At 48.1% G+C, this 24,978-nt stretch overlaps 1 protein-coding gene across 50 annotated transcripts in view; it reads right to left on the bottom strand.

Annotated features, from left to right (window-relative positions):
• Nucleotides 1-24,978, bottom strand: part of KIF1B (kinesin family member 1B) — a 115,411-nt gene that overhangs the window by 27,934 nt on the left and 62,499 nt on the right. For 23 of the 50 annotated variants that reach the window (XM_087878934.1, XM_087878935.1, XM_087878945.1 and 20 more), the window contains 7 exons: nucleotides 13,245-13,344; nucleotides 12,118-12,266; nucleotides 10,851-11,029; nucleotides 9,544-9,681; nucleotides 1,994-2,112; nucleotides 1,557-1,642; nucleotides 724-853 (listed from right to left, as the gene is read on the bottom strand). In XM_087878934.1, the coding sequence (XP_087735060.1) occupies nucleotides 724-853; nucleotides 1,557-1,642; nucleotides 1,994-2,112; nucleotides 9,544-9,681; nucleotides 10,851-11,029; nucleotides 12,118-12,266; nucleotides 13,245-13,344 (901 nt within the window). Of the gene's footprint in view, nucleotides 1-723; nucleotides 854-1,556; nucleotides 1,643-1,993; nucleotides 2,113-7,133; nucleotides 7,407-9,543; nucleotides 9,682-10,850; nucleotides 11,030-12,117; nucleotides 12,267-13,244; nucleotides 13,345-16,744; nucleotides 21,753-24,978 lie in introns of those variants that run through there. The other 27 variants (XM_087878910.1, XM_087878911.1, XM_087878920.1 and 24 more) reach the window with 3 other exon arrangements.

The following is a 24,978-nucleotide window of genomic DNA, read 5'->3' as shown; positions in this document are numbered from 1 at the left end:
ATGTGTCCTGTGTGTTCTTTGCCCGGCGTGGCTGTGGTCATCGCTTTTAGAGAGACCTCAGATCTAAAGGTGGCCTTCAGGTCATCCCAACAGCCATCTGCACATCAAGTTCCAAAGAACCCTGGAAAAGCAAGGTTGGGGAACCACGCCGTGCAGACAACTGCAAATCATAAAGCTGCTCTCCCCCCTCAAAATATTTTAGGATTGGGTTCTAGCAGGGTGGGCTTCAAGGGCTTCTCTGTCCAGTTGCTGGGTGGCCGTGGCCATGGTGGGCTTGGCCTAGTCGGCCTCCTGCACCACGGTGGGGTGGGGGTGGGAGCATTTTGCCCTCCCCAGGCTCCAGAAGCTTTCTTCGAGCCTCTGGGAGGGCGAAGAGGGCCTCCCCAGGCTCCGGAGGCCCTTCCTGAACTTCCGGTATGCCTGTTTTTCACCGTCCCCAAGCCTCTGTGCATGCCCTGCACTTACCTACATCCAAAATGGGTTGCGTGGGGACTCTTGGGAGGGGAGGGGAGGGGAGGGGGTGGGCGGGGCCATCCAGGAGTGGGATTTGGGGTTCTCTGAACTGCACAGAATCTTAGCTAGAGATTTTCCCGAATCCCTGCGAACCCCCTGCCGCCTATCCCTGGGTATTAGCACAGCATACTACGGCCCCAGCTTAATTTGACACATCTCCAATCTCTCCTGGACCTCAAAGAATCAGAAGAGGTCTTCTGTTCGACTTACTCAGTTCATTCATCCGGTTGATTTCTTCAGGGGGCGTACTGACTTCCGCACTCTGGCCTTGTCCCTCGACGATCCTCAGTTCTTCCAAGGACAGTCCAGAATGTGTCATGGATACGGATGAAAAGTTGCTCTGGGGAAACCACAAACAAATGGGAGATGTCTAGTGAAGATGGCCTCCCGCCTTCTTCTTCTTTGAATCCTTCTTTGCCCCTTGAATGCTGTTGTGGCATTCAAGTGGAGCTGGCAGCAGATTCGGACCGTGAGGAGGTGAGGGAGGAACATGGGCCAGTCCTGGAGTCTGGGGAAGATTCTGATGAGGGCTCTGCGTCAGAGGCAGAAAGGGGGCCAGGGCCGTCTGATAGTTGTCAGTTGCCTTCGGAGTCAGACATCAGTGAGGCAGAGGAACAGCTGAAGCCTGTTCCCAGTGTGCTCATGCACAGAGTGGCCAGATGAAGGGAACAACTAAAGAACAAGGGTCGACTCAGGAGTAAAGCCACAGGTGGACGATTAATGGCCCCTCCCAGAGGGAATAAAAGAGGAATAAAGAGGAGGGGAGTTTGCAGGAGACAATTAGTTTGCTTAATTGATTCGTGACTCTCCAAGAATCCTTGCCAAGTTTTGAAGATATCGGCCTGGCAGCTCCCCAAGCCAGATAAGGTCTGTGACTGTAAATTCTCCCTTGAAAGACTTTGCTGGATGTGAATGAGAGGAATTCACTGTTTGTTTAATAAAAGGGGTTTTGTTGGGACCAGGATTTTGCTTTGTGCTTTTTGAAAAAGCCTAGGTCAGAACAAATACCAAGACTATAGAGATGCACTTAAGTAAGATGTTACCTTGTCGAAATACTCATTGTCGAATGAGATCTTGGCTGTGCCAGACTGCCGAACGCCAGAGCCATAATCGGGGGCCTCTTCGTCGGCTATCGGAAAAAAAAAAGAGAAAGAACCGATGGGGGAGAATATTTGTAGCGTAGGGTTGAACCTGTGGGGTCCTTGGTGCTCTCTGAGCTTGGTGGTTTTCTCTGCAGACATTTTATTACCAAACTAGGTAACACTATCAGTGCAGAGCACGTCGTGATGTCACCTACTTTGGTAATGAAACATCTGCAAAGGGAAAGAGGCAAAACATAGCTGTTAAGAGAAAGGAGCTTTCAAACATCCTGACTTCCATCTTTAAAAGGTTACAATTCCGTTACTGGCCCAAACCATGAAGAAACCAACAATGTCATGAACAAACCAACAGCTACCGACAAGGCCTGGCTGCAACTTACCAGCTATAGCTTGGACTGCCACACGCAGAAATCCGCGCACTTCTCCTTTCTCGCTGACAACAGCCACTCTGTGGATGAGGGGGACTGGATAGAGAAGATTGCTTAAGTAGACAAACGCCCTGAAGGAAAAGAAGGATGGAAACCAAATCTTAGTCCCTCGTTTGTAAAACAAGAGTTACGTTTGATTAATTTGAGTAGAGATGGCATTTGGTTGAGGACAAACACAGTAACGACTCATCTGTTAGGAAGCTTGAAATGAAACACAGCTAGACTCAGCTTGATCTTTTAACAAATCACCGACGATTTAACCCATCGCACAGACAACTCTCAGTGGTTTACATGACATGAAAACTTAAAAGTAAAAATTATGAAGGCAATTACCGAACACATGTCAAATTTTAGCTCTTCTTCACTCTGAATTTTGAACAGGCTGGAATATTTTTAATATTTTAACCAGTTACCGTATCTCTTTTGTGGCAATGTCAAGGTTGCTGCTGACATTTAGGAGCCATAACAATGTTTAAAGGCCATGTTTAAAGGCATTGAGGGGCAGAAACACTCTATTACTGTACAGTTTACACTAAAACTTACAAGTGTAAGTGGCAATTTAAATATTGCATTTTTGTGCAAGTTAGCTTTGCCAAATGTAAAAAACAAAACAAAACCTGGTCTTTGCAGCAGAATAAAATAAGGGCATCAATTTCAAATTGTATTTTCCACCTCCCAGCCCCTCCCAATAGACTGGCCCAGGGGTGAAATCCAGCAGGTTCTGGAGAACCAGTAGCGGAAATTTTGAACAGTTTGGAGAACCGGCAAATACCACCTCTGGCTGGGCCCAGAGCGGGATGGGAATGGAGATTTTGTAATATCCTTCCCCAGGAGTGGGGAAGGAATGGGGATTTTGCAGTATCCTTCCCCTGGAGTGGGATGGGAATGGGGATTTTGCAGTATCCTTCCCCTGGAGTGGGGTGGGAATGGAGATTTTGCAATATCCTTCCCCCAGGAGTGGGGAAGGAATGGGGATTTTGCAATATCCATCCCCCAGGAGTAGGGAGAGAATGGGGATTTTGCAGTATCCTTCCCCTGGAATGGGGAGGGAATGGAGATTTTGTAATATTCTTCCCCCAGGAGTGGGGAGGGAATGGGGATTTTGCAGTATCCTTCCCCTGCCACGCCCACCAACCCACACCCACAGAATCGGTAGTAAAAAAAAAAATGGATTTCACCACTGGACTGGCCTTACAGATATAGGGGCTCTATATCACAAATGGCCAACTATAAGCACCTATGAATAATTAAACTAGGAAAAAAGAAACACTGAGGACTAGAAATATGGGAAACTTTTTATACAGTCGTGTTAATCTATTCTGCCAGCGCCCGTGTGCTTTCCCCCCAACCGATGGGAATTTCCTGAAATGAAGAAAAGGCAAAGCAATGCAAAAACACAAGCACAAATGGTGATCTGTGTATTCTACGACGACAAAAAAAAATGTCAATGGAGTGCAACACAAAAGGGAGGGAACACAACGGATACACAAACCGAAATGGCTGCAACTCAAAACTAAGACAAATAGGCCTCCTTTTTTTCCAGCCTGCTTTGCAAGTTTCATTTCAGAGGGAAGGGAATTCTTTTAAGGCGGCAGCAGCAGCAGACTGAAAGGAAACGGGAGGTACGATGAGCCCAAAGATGGGTGAGACAGAGCAACATCTTCACATAAAAAAGCCACAGTCAGATGAGAAAATAAAAGTTTAACGTGGAAATAAAAAAAAAGTGGGGGGGGAAGGGGGAGGATTAAAAGGTGACTAACGGAACGCAAAGGAAGTCTGGGATGGGTTGGAAAACGTAACCCCTGCGGACGTAGAGGCGAAGGCCCCATTTCGGATGCCTTCCCCAGCCAATAAACATCAATTTCACACGGCGTGCCAAAAGAATTGACTGCAAGGACCGGCGTTTTTCCTCTGAGCCGCAAAGCGGAAGCCAAACCAGCATCCAGATATGAGCCACCGCATGGTTTACAAGCTCTCTAGCTTAACAAACAGGGCCAGGAAGAAGAAGATAAGATGGGAATTCCTCAGGTTACCTAGAAACAGGGGTGGGGCTTCAAAAATTTTAGCAAGGGGTTCTCTGCCTGGTTGCTGGGTGGGCGTGGCCAGGGTGGGCGTGGCCTAGTCGGCCTCCTGCACCACAGCAAGAGGGGGGCATTTTTGCCCTCCCCAGGCTCCGGAGGCTTTTCTCAAGCCTCCGGGAGGGCGAAAACGGCCTCCCCAGGCTCTGGAGGCCCTCTGGAGGCCAGAAACATTTCCGGCGTTCCTGAGCTTCCGGTAGGCCAGTTTTTCACCCTCCTTGAGTCTCCACGCACGCCCTACATTTACCTGCATCCAAAACAGGCCGAGTGGGGAGTCCTGGGAGGGGAAGGATGGGCGGGGCCAGCCAGGAGTGGGATTTAGGGGTTCTCTGAACTGCACAGAATCTTAGCTAGAGGTTCTCCCGAACCCCTGCGAACCCCAGCAGCCCCACCCCTGCCTAGAAGTGGTAAGTTGTCACAGCCAGACGCAGGGCGCTCTGGCCACAATCCCCAAATTTGCAGGTATTAACCACGTGTAATTTATATTCCTGGTTTTTAAGAAGCCTGCAATGCCGTAGGCCTGTTTGGTCATTTCTAAACCTTGTTTAGGGTAAAAAGACAGAATGGTTAGGTTCTCGCCATCATGCTAAGCTGGGAGCTTTTAAGAAGCCACAATAGTACTGGAAACGCAAAGCCACGATGGTCGTCTTCAGGTGTCATATTAACAGACCAGCAAACCATGTTACGGAGAACCAGAGCAATGGCTGCCTCCAGATGTTAAGTAGATGTTAAGCAGAAATTAAGAAATTCTAATCGTGATTTCTTGTGATGTTGATTTTGACAATCAAGAAATCTTCATGTGAACGTATTTTTGAGAGTGTCAAGCTGGTATTTTGTATATATATTGAGAAAAGGGAACTAGAGACCCTATAGAGAAATGAAAGCTCCCCTAAAACATGGTTTGAAGTTCAAACCAGGATTTAGATTTTGATTCATGGTTACAAAGGAAAATGTTGACAACTGCAGTTTTTAGTCTTATGTGCAATCTTCGCACCGGGGGCAGAAGTTTTAGCAGTTTCAACGGGCATCTGTTGCACAACTGAAGTGCTGGATTTTTGCTTTTTGACTGATAATTTGACAGTTATTGGGTTTTATTGTTGTGAGGTCATGTATTTTCGGTGGGTGGCCATGCAAATATTGAAAATGAAATTATCCATCATGAATTCTCGTCGTCTCTGTTAAAGCCCTCAAAGCACAACTAATTCCAATTGAGGTAAAAGCAGGCTCCATTCTACATTACAATTTAGGAGAGGGTTAACAAATGTATCCAAGATTCCTGAATCTTTTTGATCACGAGTGACTGTTTGTTAATTAGAATTTTTTAAATTAATGGATGCTTTCAGAATTCTTGTTTTTATTGTGTTTTTGCAAACCTGCCAGAGGGGACAAGGATGTGGGAGGCAGGCTGATTTTTTAAATCAGCAAAAGGGAAGAAGGGAAGGTACCAGAAGTCTGTTTTCATGCCACGCTCACAGTGGCCTTTGCACAGAGACCACAGACTTTTAGGGTCATTCTAGAATACAGGTAGCCTTCGACTTATGACCACAATTGAGCCCAACATTTCTGTTGCTAAGTGAGACATTTGCTAAGTGAGTTTTGCCCTCTTTTACGACTTTTCTTGCAACGGTGGTTAATCCCTGCGGTTGTTAAAGATTAATCACACCGTTGTTAAGCGAATCTGGCTTCCCCACTGTGTTGTAGCCCATCAGCGGCTGGTGCAGCTAGTAGCTGATTCGGACAGCGAGGAGGCTGGTGTGGTGCTGTGCCAGCAGCCTGTGCAGCTGGCACTCGAGTCGGACAATGAGGAGGCTGGAGAAGATGTGGCGCCAGAGGCGGGGATCCAGCCAGGGCCTTCACAACCTCCAGAAGCTCCCTTAAGTGAAGAGGACGAAGAGGAGGGGCCTCTTCTCGATGCACGGGCACGCAGAGCTGCCAAAAGGCAGGAGTGGCTCCTCAGGAGTAGGTCTCTTCGAGAGTAAGGCTTGGGGCTAATTGGCCACTCCCTTAGCCTATTTAAGGAGGAATGCTGACTGAAACAATTTGCAGGGAACAACTCCATTCACATACCTTCCTGTCTTGTCTTGCTTATCTTATCAGCTTCTTGCAAATTGCTTCTGGTTATTCTGCCAACCACAGTAAGCTTTCAGTTATTATTCTTTGAATTCTTGGCGGCTGTTAATGCAGTTAATTGACAGCCGTTGTTGTAAAAAACTGGTTTATTTAGTAAACTAAGGTTTGAACGGACTTTGTGTGTGCTGCGTTCTTTGGGGTCCATAGCTGGGGCAGAACACATTGACTTTGCTTGTCAGAAGGCCGCAGAAGTGGAACCCATGACCCCCGGGATTCTGCAATCGTCATAAATATGAGTCAGTTGCCAATTGCATTCAGATTTTGATCATGTGACCATGGGGAGAGGCTACGATGGTCATGTGAAAATCGGTTGCAAGTCACTTTTTTCAGTGCCGTTGTATGAGTCAGTTGCCAAGTATCCGGAGTTTGACCACGTGACCATGGGGATGCCGCAACGGTCATTAAGTGTGAGCCAGAGATGGGTTCCACATAATTTTACCACGGGTTCGCCACGCACCAAAAATGTGAGCGCGCACTCCTGTGGCCTTCCGCGCATGTGCTTTGCTCGCGGACGCGGTTTGCACGCAGCTTAGAAAACATGGGTAAAAAGGATGGCATAGCGCCAGGGCGGTTGGGCAGACCCACCCGCAGGTCACCACAACCGGTTTTCCCAAACCAGTCGGAACCAGCTGATGTGGTGTGAACGTCCCTTTTTTCACTGCTGTTGTAACTTCGAGCAGTCACTAAATGAACTGTTTTAAATTGAGGACTAGCTAGGGAATTCAAGAAGAGGAAATCCGATTGTCCTGAAATAATTAAGTTGGAGAAAATCAGCCTGGGATTTGCCTGGACTGGCTCCTTTTGTTGAGGAAGGACACGCAGCTCATGGGAAAAAAAAACAAAGCCAGTCCCTGCTGGTCATTCTTACAGTCGACCTCACCAACCTTCCCACCAAAATGAACCAAGGGGAGCGGTCGTAAAACGGATCCTGGCCATCGCTGAAGCAGTCCAATCCCTCCTCGGTCCCGACGTCGGAGCCCGTGTCGTCCACAAAGGCCTCGTCGTCGAAATCCGTCATCTCGTCCTGCTGCTCGTCGGCCAGCTCCGTGATATCGGAATCGGCGGTGGAGAAAGTGGGGGAGGGCGTGCGGTCAGCCAGGCGCTCATTCACACAGCCGTGGAAAATGGGGGAGCTAGAGATATCGGTTAACGGAACACTTTGGTTAACGCGGCAAGGGAGGAAGGGGGGGAGGGGGAGAGAAAGAAAGAAAGAAAGAAAGAAAGGGATAGCTTCGTTTGAAAAAAAAAGGGGCTCTGCGGCCGGCGGAGCCCAGTGCACAGCCCACCGGAACAACAATAACAAGGCAAAGCTTTTTTGGGGGGGGAGGGGGGCAGAGAAGGGGCGCGAGACAAAGCACAGTGCAGAGGAAAGGCAGACTCTCCTACGCTGAGCTGGGTGTAGATGGCGGCAAAAGGTTTCTGGGCGAGAGAAACTAGCTGTCAGCATTCTGATGCTGCCATAAAAAGGAGGAGGCGAGGCTTGACTTTTCACCTACTTATTTTCTCTGTAGATAATATCCCCTAGGAGATGGGATGGGAGGGGGGACATTCCTGTGGGCTGAGGTCAGAAGCTGGGGAGACTGACTTGGAAGATGGCCAATGAGAAAATGAGAATTGGGGAATGGAAAGGGAAGGGTTTGGGGGTCAGAGGGTTAGTATCGGCTACGACGAAGTCGGGCCCAGATCTGTCGTACTCAATAAATGGAATATTTCAGCAAAGATTAATTGTTTGGGAGTGCAATTTATTTGAGATGACATCGAAACCTGACACTAGCATTTTCTCTAAGCTGTCAAAAGCAAAATATTTCAACCCTTTCTGCAAAACTCTGCACGTAGAAACAGATATATATAGAGATAGATAGGATCACTTTTATTGTCACTGTTGTGGCCTGTGGGCCGCCAGCCCCTCCAGCAGCCGAATCAGAGGAGGAGGAGGAGGAGGGGGCGTGGGAGTCAGAGTCAGCATCGAGGCAACCTGAGAGCTCCGAGGGGGAAGAGGGAATGGAGCTGGCAGAGAGAGACAGAGGCAGAGCCTGGGCAGTCTGTTAGTCCTCAGATGGAGAGTCAACAGGTGGCTGGAGGTGGCTGATGAGGAAGAGGAGGAACAGCTGGGCCCAGTGCCTGATGCGCAGATGTGCAGAAGGCAGAGGAGAGGAGAGCAGTGGAAATCTATGGGCCGGTCCTTGGGACGGAAGAGCCACCGCTGCTAGCAAAACCTCACCCTAGCTCTGGGGATAAAAGGCAAGGGGCGGAGATGAATAGATGTGGCAGACAACTATTCATCTTCCAGCTGGACAGACTTGTCAGCCTGCATTGAGAGAGAAACTTTTTGCCGGGGCTGCCGGCGCTCCTAACAAAGGAATCATTCATTTAACCTCAGAGAGTTTGTCATGTTTGGGGAGCTGGATCAAAACAGTCACTTTGAATGTACACTAATCGGCATACATTAAAATGGAATTTTAAATCCAGCTCAAATCCAAATACAAAACTCCCTTCCCGTAGGAAGCTAAAAGAGTCAAGGCGAAGACCACACGAACCGTTCTTTCTTGGGGAGTTAGCTCACTCCAGGCAGGGAGATATATTCGGGATATATCTCTGATTGGCATCCCAGGCAATTCTCCCAATCTAAATTTCCACTGAACTAGGAAATAAATTGGATGGATTTTAGGGAAACCAGGGCAGCAGTGCGATTTAGATCGACTTTTTCCCCACCAAATTTCTTTTTTTCCCTAGCAGTGGAAAAAGTTGTGCGCGTGGTTGAAATACGCAGGCTGCTACCAAGTCGAGGAAATGCATGTATACACCAAAGCAAAGGGGTGGGGTTGTTAACAACATCCTGCTACTTGGATGATTTTAAGTGGAACAAAGCCTGGATTCTCAGCGTGGATCTTTTTTACCCTCTCTTCTTCCAGAAACCGATTTCAGGAGCAAGAGTGGCCTAATTTGAACCCCTGGCTTTTTTCTAAAGGAGAGGTTCAGAAGTCAAATTTCCCACGGAATGGCATCTTCCACGTTTTCACATCCAAGGAAAATGCGATTGATCACCTGAATTTCTATTCAGAGCATGGGAGGTCAATTTTGAAGGAGAAATTTGGCCAATTCGGCTCATTCCCAAATTCTAAAAAGAAGGCCGACCGGATGACTGACCCCTCGCACAGAAGTCCTGGTTCCCAACCATGCATCCATCCAGGTGGAGATACGACAGAATGCCGCCCCTTCAGAGCAGCCATTGCCAAAAGATGTTCCCACGAGGCCGATGGGCCTCTCTTCCGCGTGGAAATGGGTTCCACCTACCTCCCAACCAGCTTGAACCAATGGAATCGGTCGTAGAAAGGGTCGCTGCCCGTCATGGTGCTCTCGTTCTCTTCCTGGGCATCGGAGGCTATCTCTCCGGCTCGGTCGTACATTTCCCTCATCAGCTCCAGCCTCTGCCTACAAAGCAGAAGATGGCCAAGGGGTCAAGAGAGAGACAGCCTGGATCCATTTGAATTACGTGAAAGGTTTTCGGGCTTCCTGCCTACCAATCTGGTGCCTACAGGAGCAGGGTTTTTTTAACAGTAGCATCTTCAGGGCTGAAGGGCCCCCTAAAGCACTAAAGTACTGTATTTTCTGGAGTATAAGACTCATTTCTCCCCCCTCCCCCCACAAAGAGGGTGAAAATTTGGGCGTGTCTTATACACCGAATGTAGCCCTGCCCACCCGCAGGCCTCCACCCTTTGACCTCTGCCTTCCAGCAATTTGCCTCCTTGTCCGTTTCAGTTTCAGCACAGTCTGATTAGCACAAACAGCTGACTGCCGGTTGGATCAGCCTCCCGACCATCAGCTGTTTCAGGCTGCAGGGATCGCCATTGCCTATTGCCGCCTCTGCATGCCCCATTTTCAGCCTCCGCTGTTTGCTGTTTGCTGCTTGCTGCAAGGAGGCAAATTGCTGGGAGGCAGAGGCAGATTTTTTTTTCTTGTTTTCCTCCCCCAAAAAGATAGGTGCGTCTTATAATCCGGAGCGTCTTATACTCCGGAAAATACGGTACTTCTTCCCATCCCTAGCAGGACAGTGAGGAGGTTGGGGAGGAACATGGGCCAGTCCTGGAGACTGGGGAAGGCTCTGATGAGGGCTCTGCATCGGAGGCAGAGAGAGGGCCAGGGCCGTCTGACAGTTATCAGTTGCCTTCGGAGTCAGACATCAGTGAGGCAGGCGAACAGCTGGAGCCTGTTCCCAGTATGCGCATGCACAGAGTGGCCAGACGAAGAGAACAGCTAAAGAACAAGGGTCGACTCAGGAGTAAGGCCACAGATGGACAGTGAATGGCCCCACCCAGGGGGAATAAAAGAGGAGCGAAAGGGGAGGGGAGTTTGCAGGAGACAATTAGTTCACTTAAATGGTTTGTGACTCTCCGAGACTCCTTGCCAAGTTTTGAAGATATCGGCCTGGCAGCTCTCCAAGCCAGATAAGATCTGTGACTGTAAATTCTCCCTTGAAAGACTTTGCTGAAGATGAGTGAGAGGAATTCACAGTAACTTAATAAAAAGGGTTTTTTGTCGGGTTAAAGAGTCTGCTTCCTGATTTGGGGACGCCTAAGTCAGAACAGCCATTCCTTGCCCACCTGAGTTTTTCCAGGGACCAGTAGTGAGTAGCACCGTTCTTGAGATCCTGGACCTCTACTGCCACCACTGTGCGAGGGAAAGGGCAATGGCCGCGGGGCTTGTCTGAGTCGGCCGGCATCAGCTCCGGAGGTAACGGGGAGTAGAGCGTGTCAGTCAGCAGAACGAACTGGAATTGTACCTGGAAGGACCAAAAATAAGAGGCGGATGTAGATGCGGAGCTAAACAACAAAAGGCTTTTTTCTCCCCCGACTGGTGCTACTGTGACAATATATACTGCTCTTGCATATGGAGGTTCTTGGAAGCCCTGAAGGTTGATGGCCACTTGTGATGACCCGGGGCATGGCACAGAGGCAGCACAGTCAGCTGACAGTTCAAACCACCCCCTTAGTGTTGAAAATATTCCCCAAAACACTCCCACGTTTCTGGCAAGTCCCAGAGCAAAGTGATGACACACACACACCTCCAGCAGCCTCTGGCTGCAAATAGTCCAGCCCAATGCTGTGAGCACAATGGCTGCAAACAAGAACTTCAGCAGGGCAAGGGAATAAATCAATTAGTCCAGGAAGCAGAGGAACAAAGCAAGAAATCCAAGAAACGCCCAATGTCGGCAACAGCACACAACACTCCATGAATTCAGTGTTTGTTCCCGACAAATGCCCCTCCCCATAGCATCTCCTTAAGTCTCAGTCCCCAGGTGTGCCTTATGAAGAGGGGCGGGGCACTCTCCTCCAGAGTAGCAGGGTCAGTCTGCGCTGTTCTCGCCTTCTCTCTACTCTCCGTGCTCGAGGATCAGGAGGGAGTGGTCCCTGCTCATCGCCTGAGCTCTGCCTCTCATGTTCACTGCTTAGCCTCTCTTGCTCATCCTGCCCCCCTTCCTCCCTGCCTACAAGCCGTCCCAATCCTGAAATGCCCAGGCCTGCCTTGGCATGTTCCTCCCCACATTCCTCCAGAGCCAAGGAAGTTGCCCCCTCGATCTCCGTCAGCTCCATTTGTGGCTGAATCTTCCTCCACAGATTCAGGCTCCGATGGAGGCATGACACCACTGATGGGCTTTGCCAATTAGCCTAAACCCAGGGGCTCCCTTGTTCAAACGACTTGATCTTTCTCCAGTTAAGATGCATGGACTTCAAGCTCTCAGAATGCAAGCCGGCTGGGGGATTCTGGGAATTGAAGTCCACCCGTCTTCAAGCGGCCAAGTTGGAGAAACGATGTCTAGCTGGACCTTGTGATTTGTCACGGATAGCCTTGCTCCAAGAATCCCCTTACCTTTTTTTTCAGCTCCACGCTAATAGCGTTGCCTTCCTTCAGGTAGACTGCATTGCCCCACAGCTGATCTCTTAAAGAGGTAAACTGGTGGAACTTCCATTTGCGGAAAGCCCACTGGGCAAGGTCGTACTCGTGCTGAGTCCAAGGCACTGAAAAACATAAAATAAATGCAAGGCGCATAGGTGAGTTCCTAAGGTTTACACTAAAGAAAGGGTCTTTTCTACGGTGGCCTGTAGGGCAGTGGCTGGCTGGGGAATTCTGGGAATTGAAGTCCACATATTTCAAAGTTGCCAAGGTTGAAAAACACTGCCTAACCCTAACCCTAACTCAAAGAAGTGTTCCTTGTAGATCATTACGACACTACAGTGCCTGAAGTGTTGATTCTCCAGACACGACGGCAATTGAGCCGAAATTTTCTGCTGCTAAGTGAAACATTTGTTAAGTGAGTCTTGCCCACTTTACGACCTTTCTTGCCACAGCTGTTAAGTGGATCCCTGCAGTTACTAAATTAGCAACACGGTTGTTAAGTGAATCCGGCTTCCCCATTGACTTTGCTCGTCAGAAGGCCGCTAAAGGGGAATCACATGACCCCGGAATACTGCAACCGTCATAAATATGAGTCAGTTGCCAATTGCATTTTAGATTTTGATCATGTGAACGGTTGCAAGTCACTTTTTTTCCAGTGCCATTGTAGCTTTGAGCGGTCACTAAATGAACTGTGGTTAAGTCAAGGACTAGCTGCATTTTGAAGGGTCACGTGGCTTAGAACTTGTGGCTTTTGTCAGCTTTTGGTCTTGAAACTCTTAGAAACGAACATTGTTCCCCTAGGTTTTTAAAACACGAGTAGTGGCCGTTTTTTTCCCCCAACTGTCCAAACTACTGAATAAGGGCCAAGATGGGAGATGACGCCACAGCTTCCACCTTACAAATTCAGTAACCCCCTCGGGTTGCAATAATAATAATTTCTGAGTCTCACTGGACAAATCAGCCCCCATGTCCTGCAGGAAAAGAAATCAGTGGAATATCCTAGAAAAAGCGGGCGTAAAATGAAAAGAACAAACAGGTGCAAAAATCCCCTTCTGTTCCTGCAGGAGTTGGTTCCCGGCCCAGGCTCTTTTTCAACTCACCCTCCTCTTCCTCTTCTTCCTCCTCTTCCTCCGTAGTCTCGGCAGCCAAGGACCGGGTCTCGACCTGTTTCTGCAAGGCCTGGAGTTTGCTTTCGTAGTCCTGAAGGGGGAAACAAGAAAACACCGTATAGGAGAAGACGACATGGGAAAAGTGAGGGGGAAGAGAGGAGGAAGGGAGAGAAAAAAGGAACACAGAGGGAGAACGCTCCAGGGAGGAGGATGTGAGAAACAGACCGGGATGGAGAAACAGGGAAGGACGACGCTGTTGTTTTCACGAGAGATCAGCTGCCTTTTAGAGCAACAGGCTTTGGATGTAGGGGATGAATCAGACCTGTGGGCATTTCTTCTCTAGTTCAGCAAAGGTAAGAGATTTGGGAATATAGCAAATACATTTGGCCTTAGCAACAGCCAAAGGCCACTGAGGAGCAATGGCCTTTCCCTTTCGGCTGCGTGATGAAAGCAGCAAATCTTTTTTACGGTGTTCAGGACTGATGGGCGTCGTTATGCAGGGCATGTGGTGAGCTGGATGCCAATCCAAGCATTACAACTTTCTCCCGAGTACTAATCACACCAGTATTTGGGTGGGAAGAGAGAGAGAGAGAGAGAGCGGTGCGGTGGCCTAGAGGTGGAGCTCTTGCCTCACAATCAGGAGGCTGTGAGTTCGATCCTAGGTAGGGGAAGATACTTCTCTCTCTGGGCACCGTGAGAATGTATCTGCTGAATATAAACTCCGCATCGGCGATAGGAAGGGCATCTGGCCAGTAAAACAGCCAGCTCCATTCAGTTGCCCAGACGCCACCCCGCAAGGGATTATGGGGTCGTTAAAAGAAGATGATTTGGATGGGAAGGGACAGAGAAGACCAACCCCCCCCCGCACCCCCACCCCCCAGCGAAGGGCATGTTTCTCGATCTCAGAACCCATCCATCACTACGTCAATTGTCAATAAGTCTTCACCGGCTTATGGAGCTAGTCTTTTCTCTGAAGATTGCACAGCCGAGGTGGGGCTCTTGCACACTCAGCATTGCTCCGGGAGGGGCTGAGTGTTCACCAAGTGCTGAAGAAGCCATGATGGGGTTGGGGGTGAATCTCAACGCAAAGATTGTGCACTAAACCAGAACACGGGAGAGTGTGTGGCACCTTGAGTGATGGAGAGCTGGCTGGATTATTAGAGCAGCTTTTCAGATTTAGCCATTTCTCCCACAGATATATAGCTGCGGATGCCATCGCTATACAGGCAGCCCTTGACTTACGCAATTGAGCCCTAAAATTGCTGTTGCTAAGCGAAACATTAAGTGAGCTCTGCCCCATTTTGTGACCTTTCTTGCCGCAGTTGTTAAGTGAATCACTGCGGTTCTTAAATTAGTAACATGGCCGTTGAGTGAATCTGGCTTCCCCATTGATTTTGTTTCACAAAAGGGAATCAGGTGAGCCCGGGGCAGTGCAACCGTAATAAATATGAAATCAGTTGCCAAGAGTCCCAATTTTGATCACATGACCTGATCATGGGGATGTTGCAATGGTTGTTAAGTGTTAAAAAAACGGTCGTAAGCAGCATTTCTCAGTGCCGTCGTAACTTAGGGGACGGTCCCTAAACGAACTGTCGTGAGGACTATCTACTCAAGAAGCTAAAGGCTGCATTTGATAAATGATGGCCATTATTGCTAAAAGGGGATTGGATTCAAACCCATTGGCATGGCCTTGTTATTACGACCATGTTTCAGGATCTAAAAGGGCTTTTTGGCTTTTTTAAAGATACTGAGAATACCCGTGCTTCGCTATGAAACCATGTGATCGGGCTTGATAAATCGACACTTACAGCTTGAAAATCTGAAAGACGCAGAGTAAGGAAAAATGACTTTCTTTTTCCTAGGCAGAATGTTATCTGAAAATTAATTTTGGTGGATTTTTCAGGAGAGGAAGATTGAATGAGAGCCAGCACGGCCCCACGCAATCTTTAAGACACCCACAAAGCTTTTAACACCCTATTCTTTACATTTCCAACACACACACACACACACACACACACACACACACACACACACTCCAAACAAACTTCCTGATCTCTGGAAGTTTTACAGGTAGTCCTCAACGTACGACAACAACTGAGCCCAACATTTCTTTTTTTAAGTGAGACATTGAGTTTTTCCCCATTTTATGAATTTTCTTGCTACATCTGTGGAGATTCTCAGTCATCTGGGTCACACTTGTCCCAAAAGTGCTTTTTTTTTTCCCAAGAGGCAACTGGACTTCCTGGTTTTTCTTTGAAGACGTTTCGCTTCTCATCCAAGAAGCTTCTTCGGCTCTGACTGGATGGTGGGGAATGGAAGGGTTTCCCTGAGGGTAAACACAGATAAACCTCCAAGTGGCCTCAATGGCTCTCTAGAAGGATCCAAATGACCAGCAGTCTGCAAGGAGTATAAATCCTTCCATTACTCCCCACCATCCTGTCAGAACTGAAGAAGCTTCTTGGTTGAGAAGCGAAAGGCCTTCGAAGACAAACAAGAAAGTCCAGTGGCCTCTTGAAAAAAACAGCACCTTTGGGTTTTCTTGCCACGGATCTGGTTTCCCCATTGACTTGGCTTGTCAGAAGGTCGCCAAAAAATATTCACACAGCGACTCCAGGACACTGCAACCGTCGTAAATCTGAACCAGTTGCCAAGCGCCTGAATTTTGATCACGTCACCCATGGAGATGCAATGGTCACTAAACGAACGGTTGTAAATCGAGGATTGCCCGCATTACTCTATGTACTCCGTGGACCAACAATTTCAGGGGAACAAAGAAAAACCAACGATTAAGAATAAGGAAATCTGAAGAGCTGTTTTCATAGATGTCGGGAGTGTGGCTCTTTTATCCTTGATGGGAAGGAATTGATCTAAGGCAGTGATGGCGAACCTTTTTGGCACCGAGTGCCCAAACTGGAACACGCGTGTCAGAAACACGAAGACCAACTGGCTGGCGCAATGCATGCCTGTTTTTGGCTGTTTTTTGGGCCATTTTCCGGCCATTTTGGAGCTGCTTTTGACTGAAAAACAGCCTATTTTTTGGCCATTTTGGGGGTGTTATCAGCAATCCAGAATGTTATCATTTCAATCGACTTGAGTCTTTGCAATGTGTCCATCGATTTGCACTTCATTCCAGGTCATTAAGAATATCATTTTGGGGTGGGTAGGGGGTGAATATGTGAGAACCACGCACCTTTTTCCTGCACATGAAAGTTCAGATTAAATTATACATCCCAGGCAAGAAGTTTACAAGGCCCGCTACATCAGAGGGATTCCCAATTTAAGAACTAGGAAAGGATCCCACTGGATCCTGAATCTTACGTCCCCTTTTCTTATCAGATTCCTCTAAATGCCAGTTTAAAAGAGAAGAAGAGCTAACCGTGTTCTCCACACTCTTTGGTTTAAAAAACAAAACAAAACACAAAATTAGCTCCTTTTTGGGTTTCCAAAAAGCTGCCAATTGACTCCCCAACCAAGTGACATGACAGGCTTAATAAGAATCTTTTGCACTTTATTGAAATGACTTGTTAAAAAGCACAAGCAGATCTGCTTTTCACAAAACGCAGGCTTGTTTTTTTTCTTTTTTTAAAAAAAAAACATCAAAACCACTTAAAAACAACAGATGGACAGATTATCATTATTATTTTTTTCAGATTCCATCACTTCACCGGAAGGAACAATTTCCTCCTTTACAGTAACTGCGAATAGGTTCACGCTCAAAAGCTTCGGAAATTATTTCAAAGGCAACCTAACTAAGAGCATTAAAATATATATTTATATATATTTACCTATATAATCTACATTGCTTAACCATCAGAAGAAGGCACAGAACGGACCGAAGAATAATCTGGCTGAATCTATTTTGAGGAACGCAAACGGTTTCCCTGACAAACTCGGGACAGATTCCTTGATTAAGGCCAATTAAAATGTTGTTGATGATGATGATGAAAGAAAAAAAATGAAAGGAGAAATTAAAAGGCAGCTATAGCTTCTTCTGTTCTGTAGTCTGCTGCCCAACTCAACCCTCATTTCATTGCAATCACTTTCATTTAAAAAAAGGACACTTTTTTTGTAAGGCTCCTGCCTTGGGCAGCGGGTTGGACAAGAATACCTCTGAGGTGCCATCCAGCCCTATGATTCTACATTCAACTAGAAGCTCCCTCCTGTGGCCCTCAGTAGACAAGGTAAAGGTAAAGGTTCCCCTCGCACACATGTGCTAGTCATTCCCAACTCTAAAGGGCAGTGTTCATCTCCGTTTCAAAGCCGAAGAGCCAGCGCTATCCAAAGACGTCTCTGTGGTCATGTGGCCAGCATGACTCAACGCCAAAGGCGCACGGAACGCTGTTCCCTTCCCACCAAAGGTGGTCCCTATTTTTTCTACTTGCATTTTTTTTTACGGGCTTTCGAACTGCTAGGTTGGCAGAAGCTGGGACAAGGAACGGGAGCTCACCCCATTACGCGGCGCTCGGGATTCGAACCGCTGAACTGCCGACCTTTCGATCGACAAGCTCAGCGTCTTAGCCACTGAGCCACCGCGTCCCCAGTAGACAAGAGGTCTGAGTAAAATTAACGAGGTCTAATTTATTAGCTTATGCACTGCAGTGCAAAGGAACCAGAGATGGCTGGCCTTCCATCCCCAACCCTCCGCCGACTTTTAAAGCAAACTTGTACATTTGCTTCAGGGCAAATCATCCATCACTCAGAGACAATGTCTGTCTGCAGCGAAAGGAGCAGGATAACCCCGCACACCTTTGGGTGGATCTGCTCAATTAATCTCCCCAGGGGAGCATCACTCGAAAAGGAGGCAATGCAGGGAGCGGGAGGAAGGAAACTGAAATAATAATATTTAGAAAGCAGCAGGGCAAACGATTAAGGGTTCCAAGCAACTCCCACGGCCAACATTTCACTACCAATCTCAGCTTCTCAGGTTGTGAAAGATCCAAGCTCTCCTCCTTATTCTCTTTTAATAGGGATGGATAGGATTTGGCACAAAATTGGAGGGAAGAGAGACACGTATGGCTGCTTATTTTTTAATTCTCTCACGTTCTTTCCCGAATCGCTCCACTAACCTGTAAGAAATCGAACTCAGCCAGACATTATTAACCCTAAAACCTATCCTATATGAGAGAATTCTGATTTTTCACAGGAGCTAAAACTCTGCTCCGTTTGTGAAGAGCAAGGGTCGGCAACCTGTGGCTCTGGAGCCGCATGTGGCTCTTTCATCCCTCTGCTGCGGCTCCTTGTTGCTGGTCGGCTTCAAAATTGATAGGGCTTTCGGTTAAGACAGGTAGAGGAAAAAGGATGCCGCGATAGGATGAGACTCTATGGTGGGGGAACCGACTTCCGGTCAACAGAGGAAAAAGGACGCCGCGCTAGAAGGAGACTATGATGTGGGAACTGGAATTCCGGTCGGCTCCAGAATTGAATGGGGGCTTCTGGTTAGGACCTTTGTGACTCTTTGGGTGTTTAAGGTTGCCGACCCCTGGTGTAGAGCAAAATTGTGCTCTGACTACAAAACTGCGCACAAAAAAACCCCGACTGCTAAAAGTTTGGCTCCAGAGAGGCTGGAAAATCAAGGGAGGGGGGAGTTTTAGCCAGCCGCAGAATCACCGTGCCAAGTTAATGCTTTTGAAATCTCTGGCTGGAGCTTTCTGGTTGGAAACTCAACCCAAATGCTTGTAGGTTTTGTTGTGCCCTGCCAGCGGCAGCAGATTCAGACAGTGAGGAGGTTGGGGAGGAACATGGGCCAGTCCTGGAGTCTGGGGAGGGCTCTGATGAGGGCTCTGCGTCGGAGGCAGAGAGGGGGCCAGGGCCGTATGCCAGTTATCAGCTGCCTTCGGAGGCAGACATCAGTGAGGCAGACTAACAGCCGGAGCCTGTTTCCAGTGTGCGCATGCGCAGAGTGGCCAGACGAAGGGAACAGCTAAAGAACAAGGGTCGACTCAGGAGTAAGGCCACGGGTGGACGATTAATGGCCCCTCCCAGAGGGAATAAAAGAGGAGCGAAAGGGGAGTGGAGTTTGCAGGAGACAATTAGTTCGCTTAATTGGTTCGTGACTCTCCGAGACTCCTTGCCAAGTTTTGAAGATATCGGCCTGGCAGCTCTCCAAGCCAGATAAGGTCTGTGACTGTAAAATTCTCCCTTGAAAGACTTTGCTGAAGGTAGATGAGAGGAATTTACTGTTTGTTTAATAAAAGGGGTTTTGGCGCGATAAGGAGTCTGCTTCGTGCTTTTTGGGGAAGCCTAGATCAGAACAGGTTTTTTTGGGGCAGGAAACCAAAAGGAACACACACCGGTAGGTGCTGCCAGCAGTTTCTGCTTGCCTTGGGTTATGTCTTTCTGTTAAATCTGTAAATCTGACTCCTGGCCAGTCGCAGGAGTCTCTAATTTGAACCCCAAATTAGCAAAAACTGCTCTGTTTGATGATATAACTACATGCTCCCCTCCCCACACACATCCCATAACACAACTGAAAAATTTAAGAGGAATTAGCTGCCCTGTCTTAATAATCTGCCCCCAATTCTAAAAGCTTTTAGGGGTGACTTTCGAGGCTTCTGAAAAGGAAAAACCCGAGAGGTGTAGGAATACAATCCAAATAAAATACAAAACTGAAGTGGGAAGCTTCCCGGATGAGCTTTGCTGATTGTCCAAAGATTCACACAAATGGGGGGTTTAAAAGGTCCCCATTTGTGTTCATTGTTTTCCCCCCCCACACCTAAAAAAAGATGATACAGTTGACAGTTGACAGCTGACAGTTCCCAAACCGACACAGAGGCCTTCCCTCAAGGCCAAAGTAAGGGATTTCCACAATTTTTTTTTTAAAAAAAACAGAAAACACCAAATGTTTCACAGGCAGTTGACAAGATAGGTAGAAAATATACGGTCTTGTGCTCTGTATGTCGGTGGGCAAAGGTCCTCTTATGAGGCCCGAGGCCAATTGTTTGCGGACACTCCCCACGTCCTCCCCCCATCCCTCCCTGTCAGGATGGGCATAGCTCTCTTCCACCGGCGAGAGAGTCAAACCGTGGTTTCTCGGCTGGCTTTGAGGTTTGGGGCGGAGAACTGCCGCCTCATGCGTGGAGGAGTCACAAACTGGTTGCAGGGGCTCGGCCGATCGACCGGCCTGGCTCGGCTCTCCAGGCTGCCGTGGTGAGGGCTGTAAGACTGCCAGTGCTGGTGAAGGTGGCGTTTCTGGTGGAAGGATTGCAAATCTTGGGGTTGGCTTGCGCCCGGGGCGGGCGAGGACTCAGAGGAGTCCGACAACTGGCGCTGGAAACCCCTCTGCTGGCCGTTGAGGGAATGGCTTCTCCAGCGCACCGGGGTGGAGGGGTTTGGCTGCAGAGAGCAAGGCTGGGGCTGCGGGTTCAAGGGTTGCCTCTTGATCTGGATCTGATCCGGAGATTTCTGCGGCCCGGGCTTGTTCCAAAGAGGAGGAGGGTCCTTGGGGACCACCGGAGCTTTAGCAGGCAGGGTTTGGATCTCCTCGGTCTTCTTCTCTTCCTCCTTGGGGATTCTCACTTCGATGACCTCGTTTTCGGTGATGATGATGTGGGTGCCCGGGCTCCAGGAGTTCCGGTGGGTCGGGTTGCTTTTGAAGGGAAAGCGGGGTTTACGGTTCTCCGGAGGGATGAAGCGGTGCGGCGTGTTCTGCCGACGGAGCTGCTTGGTGATCTCCTGCTGCTGCAGGTTCTTGAACCGGGTTTGTTCCTGCTTCATCCAGCGCAGCCGTCCTCGCCTGAAGGCAGGGTCTTCCTCCATTAACTGTGAAACCCGGCCGTCTTTCTCGGAGCCACTCTTCCCATCCTTGTTTACATTTCCTTCTGCACTGACCTGGCCGGGGGGATCTTTCGGTTTCGTGGCAGCCGTGGCGGGCGGCCCTTTCGGCTCTTGGGAGCTCATGAGCGGCAGAACTTTCTCCATTTTGAGCATCTTGTTCCTCAGGACTTTGATCTCCTCGTCCTTCATGTTGTTCTGCTTTTTCACCTCCTGCAGGATGTCTTCCAGCTTGTCGATGTGGACCTTGAGATCGTCCACGTCGGCGATGCCTTTCCCGCTCAGCAGGAGATCCTCCATCTTCTCGTCGCCCACCCCCACCGTGTCCCAAACGTCTCGGGCCACGGCTCGCCACGAGTCGCGCTCGTTGGGGTCCTTCTTCCCGTACAGGGTGCAGAGTTCTTTCATCTTGACGATGGCCAGGGCTTCGATCTCCTGACGGGTGTGCCGGAAGTCATTGAGCGCTACCTCGTAGCAGATCTCCTTCACAGCCTGGATCTTGAGATCTGAAACGGTCACCCATCGGGAGTCCTTGCTGAGGCGTCGGCGTTGAGGGATCTGATACATTTTGATGGGCTCTCGCTTCTTGCCGCTGCTGGGGAGGCCGCATTTTTTAACAATGGTTTGCAACTTGCTGGGGGGCAGCTTCTCTCTCAGGGAAGTAATCAGCCGCCAGCTCTCCTCGCAAGACCGCTTGTCCGAATCATCCCCACTATCAGAGTCTGCATCCTTTGGGAAAAAAAAACAATCGAGAGGTGGCCCCAAAATAAACAAAATTAAAATTTGGAGAAAAGAAGGAAAATTCTGAACAAGAAAAAAAGAAAAAAAAAAAGAAAGGACAACTCAAAATTAGGGAAAACGATTCAGGGAGTGAACAAAGGAAGGGAGTGAACATCTAACTGGAAGTCTTAAACTATCCCTAACCGTCTTCGGTTGATTTCTTTAATTCCAGACATATCTAAATTTTGTGGGATTTTTAATTCCCCTCCGAGAATATGCCAAGACATTCCCAAAATCCAATCCGTGTGAAACTCTTAGAAGAGCCAAAACCAAGTACCTGAAGAGAGGTGGACGTAACGCTTCGTGCTATTGGTGTGCCAAACATTTTTTTTTTGGCCTGGTTACAACCGCCAAGTTATTTCATTAGAGGGGTGGGGAAGAGACTCTTCGCGAGGAGTGATACCCGACAGTCATCGCAGAATGATCAGACGGACAGCCAAGGTTAGGTGGAGTTAACACTGGGTTAGTAAGTGCTGTGCACGTGGATTCAGACTGACAGTCCAGGCGACTAGAAAAGCAGCCAGAAAAAGGGTTAGAGAATCAAGAGAGAAACCAAGTTCAGAAGCAGCCACTAGCGTCAAGGTTAGAAACAGTGCCGTAACAGTGGTTAGAATGTTGGACGGAGTAAACCTAAGTTGAAATCCACCCTCCATCGTGGAAATTCCCTGGGCCAGTCACCCTCCACCGCCCCCCCCCTCTATCTCACAGGGTTGGAGTTAAAGAATGCTACGCGTGCCACCTGGAGAAAAAGTGGGTTATAAATCTGAGAAAGAAAACAATACATCGTCAAAAATCTTTATTTATTTATTTATTTATTTGGGCCAGCCCAAAAAACAAAACCCCCACTGGCCATGTGCTTTCCATTTGCCAGTGATTCTTGGTTTAAAGGCAGAAATGCCTTTCGGTTATTACAGATCATCCTAAAAGATACCCAAGCCTTTTTTGGGGGGGGGGGAGGGCGAGGGGGAGGAAGGGAATCTTGTTAAGGTTTTCTACCGTTCCACATCTCACTCTCATGCCTATGAACCGACCCAGAAGTTATGCCTGCCTGTTGCAAACTTCATGCTTTTTTTTTTTTTTGCAGTCACGTAAAAATGCTTTTATATTAGTAAAATTGGTGAAGAGGTAAGAACAAAAAAAAAAACACTCCAAACAAGCTTTGAATAAATTTTCCCCAGAGGTTTCAAGAATTATTCTACCGTGCACCTGAGATTTAATCGGAAGTGTACTTATACGGCAGTGATGGTTAACCTTTTTTGCCGTTGCGTGCCAAAAGCGGGGGGAGCACGAGGGATTGTACACGAGCGGGCCCATAATTCAATGCCCCACGAATGCACATGCGACCACCTCCGCTTTTGGCACACGACGGCAAAAAGGTTACCGGTGGGTCCAGTAGGCCTGTTTTTCACCCTCCCCAGGCTCCAGAGGCTTTCTTGGAGCCTGGGGAGGGTGAAAACTGCCTTCCCCACCTCCCCAGAGGCCCTCAGGAGGCCGGAAACGGCCCGTTTCTCGACTTCCAGTGGGCCCAAAAGGCCCGAAAATCAGCTGGCTGGCGCACGCTTGCACACTGGAGCTGAGCTAGGGCAACACGCGCGTGCCCACAGATATGGCTCCGCGTGCCACCTGTGGCACGCGTGCCATAGGTTCACCATCACGGTTATACGGGCTCGGAGTCAATAATATTGACCTAATTACTTAAAAAGGTATATATCTTCACCAGCTATTCCCTAGAGCAGGGATCTCTAATTTTGGCAACTTTAAGACTTATGGACTTCAACTGCTAGAATTCCTCAGCCAGCTTTGCTTTGCTGGCTGAGGAATTCTGGGAGTTAAAATCCACAAGTCTTAAAGTTGCCAAGGTTGGAGAGCCCTGCCCTAGACCATGCTGCCCAGCATTCCTAAAATGCCACAAACTGATGCCCAAGAGGCCCTGAATACTGCTGAAAGAACGGTGATGTAGGAAAAGTGGTCCATTACCATGAATTGTATCCTATGCACAGAAAGGAAGTTAGGAATGAAACTCTTTGATTGAGGTTATTTCAGCATTACTGATTTTTCTTTTTTAAATGTTACGTTAAAAATAAATAGCTACAGACACGTTTTTGTTAAAAGGACAGTCTTTGTTGGGGGTCCATGTTTTTCAAATATGCAAACAGGACAATTACAGTCGTGGCCAAAATTGTGGAAACCTTTTGGGACAAGTGTATTTGCTAAAACTAGCTAATAACACCACTTTTTTGGGGGGGGGGGGGAAGTAGTACCATAAAATGATATATCAATGGAAAAATAATTTAATCAAGAATATAATGCAAGAACTTTTATGAAGGATTTGCTATTAGAATAGCAGTTACAGTATAAAGAAGAAAAGTGAAATGTGTAGAAAAACCGAGATATACAAAAATGATCAGAATGAATTACGGCCTTATAATGTCTTCCCATGGAGGGAACCGAGTCTTTTAGTTCTGCAGCTGTTATAAATGTGAAACCAAGATTGAATGATTGCTTGTATTAACTGGGTTTTATTGCTGGGTCGCTTCTGACTAACAAGTTTCTTTAGTCGGCTCCATAGATTTTCGATTGAGTGAAGGTCTGGGCTATTCCCAGGCCGTTCCAGCAAGTGGAATAGGATTATCTTGAAACTCCCCCCCCCCAAAAAAGTGGTGTTATTAGCCATCAAACCTCAAAAAATACCTTTTTCCCAAAAGGTTTACATCATTTTGGCCACTAATGTAGATTCTTATCAAAGTGGGGAAAAAAGGGTTGGGGAAAAACCCAATGATAATGATAACCAAAGAGACTACAGGTAGTGTTCGACTTACGGCCATTTGTTTAGTGACCATTCAAAGTTACAACGGCATTGAAAAAAAGCGACTGACGACCATTTTTCACACTTATGACCGTTGCAGCATCCCCATGGTCAAAATTCAGACACTTGGCATCTGGGCATGTATTTGTTCCCCTTTTGAGACCTTCTGACAAGCAACATCAATGGGGACGCCAGATAGCAATAGCCCTTAGACTTATATACCGCTTCATAGGACTTTAGAGCCCTCTCTACGCAATTTACAGAGGCAGCATTTTGCCCCCAACAATCTGGGTCCTCACTAGACCGACCTCGGAAAGATGGCAGGCTGAGTCAATCTTGAGCCGGTGAGACTCGAACTGCTGGCAGTGG

This window comes from Pantherophis guttatus, chromosome 15, assembly GCF_059756535.1.
Source record: "Pantherophis guttatus breed Tessera chromosome 15, ASM5975653v1, whole genome shotgun sequence".
In the NCBI taxonomy this organism is placed as follows: Eukaryota; Metazoa; Chordata; class Lepidosauria; order Squamata; family Colubridae; genus Pantherophis; species Pantherophis guttatus.
The sequence above is the reverse complement of the archived record's forward strand: the minus strand, read 5'-3'. Positions and strand labels throughout refer to the sequence as shown.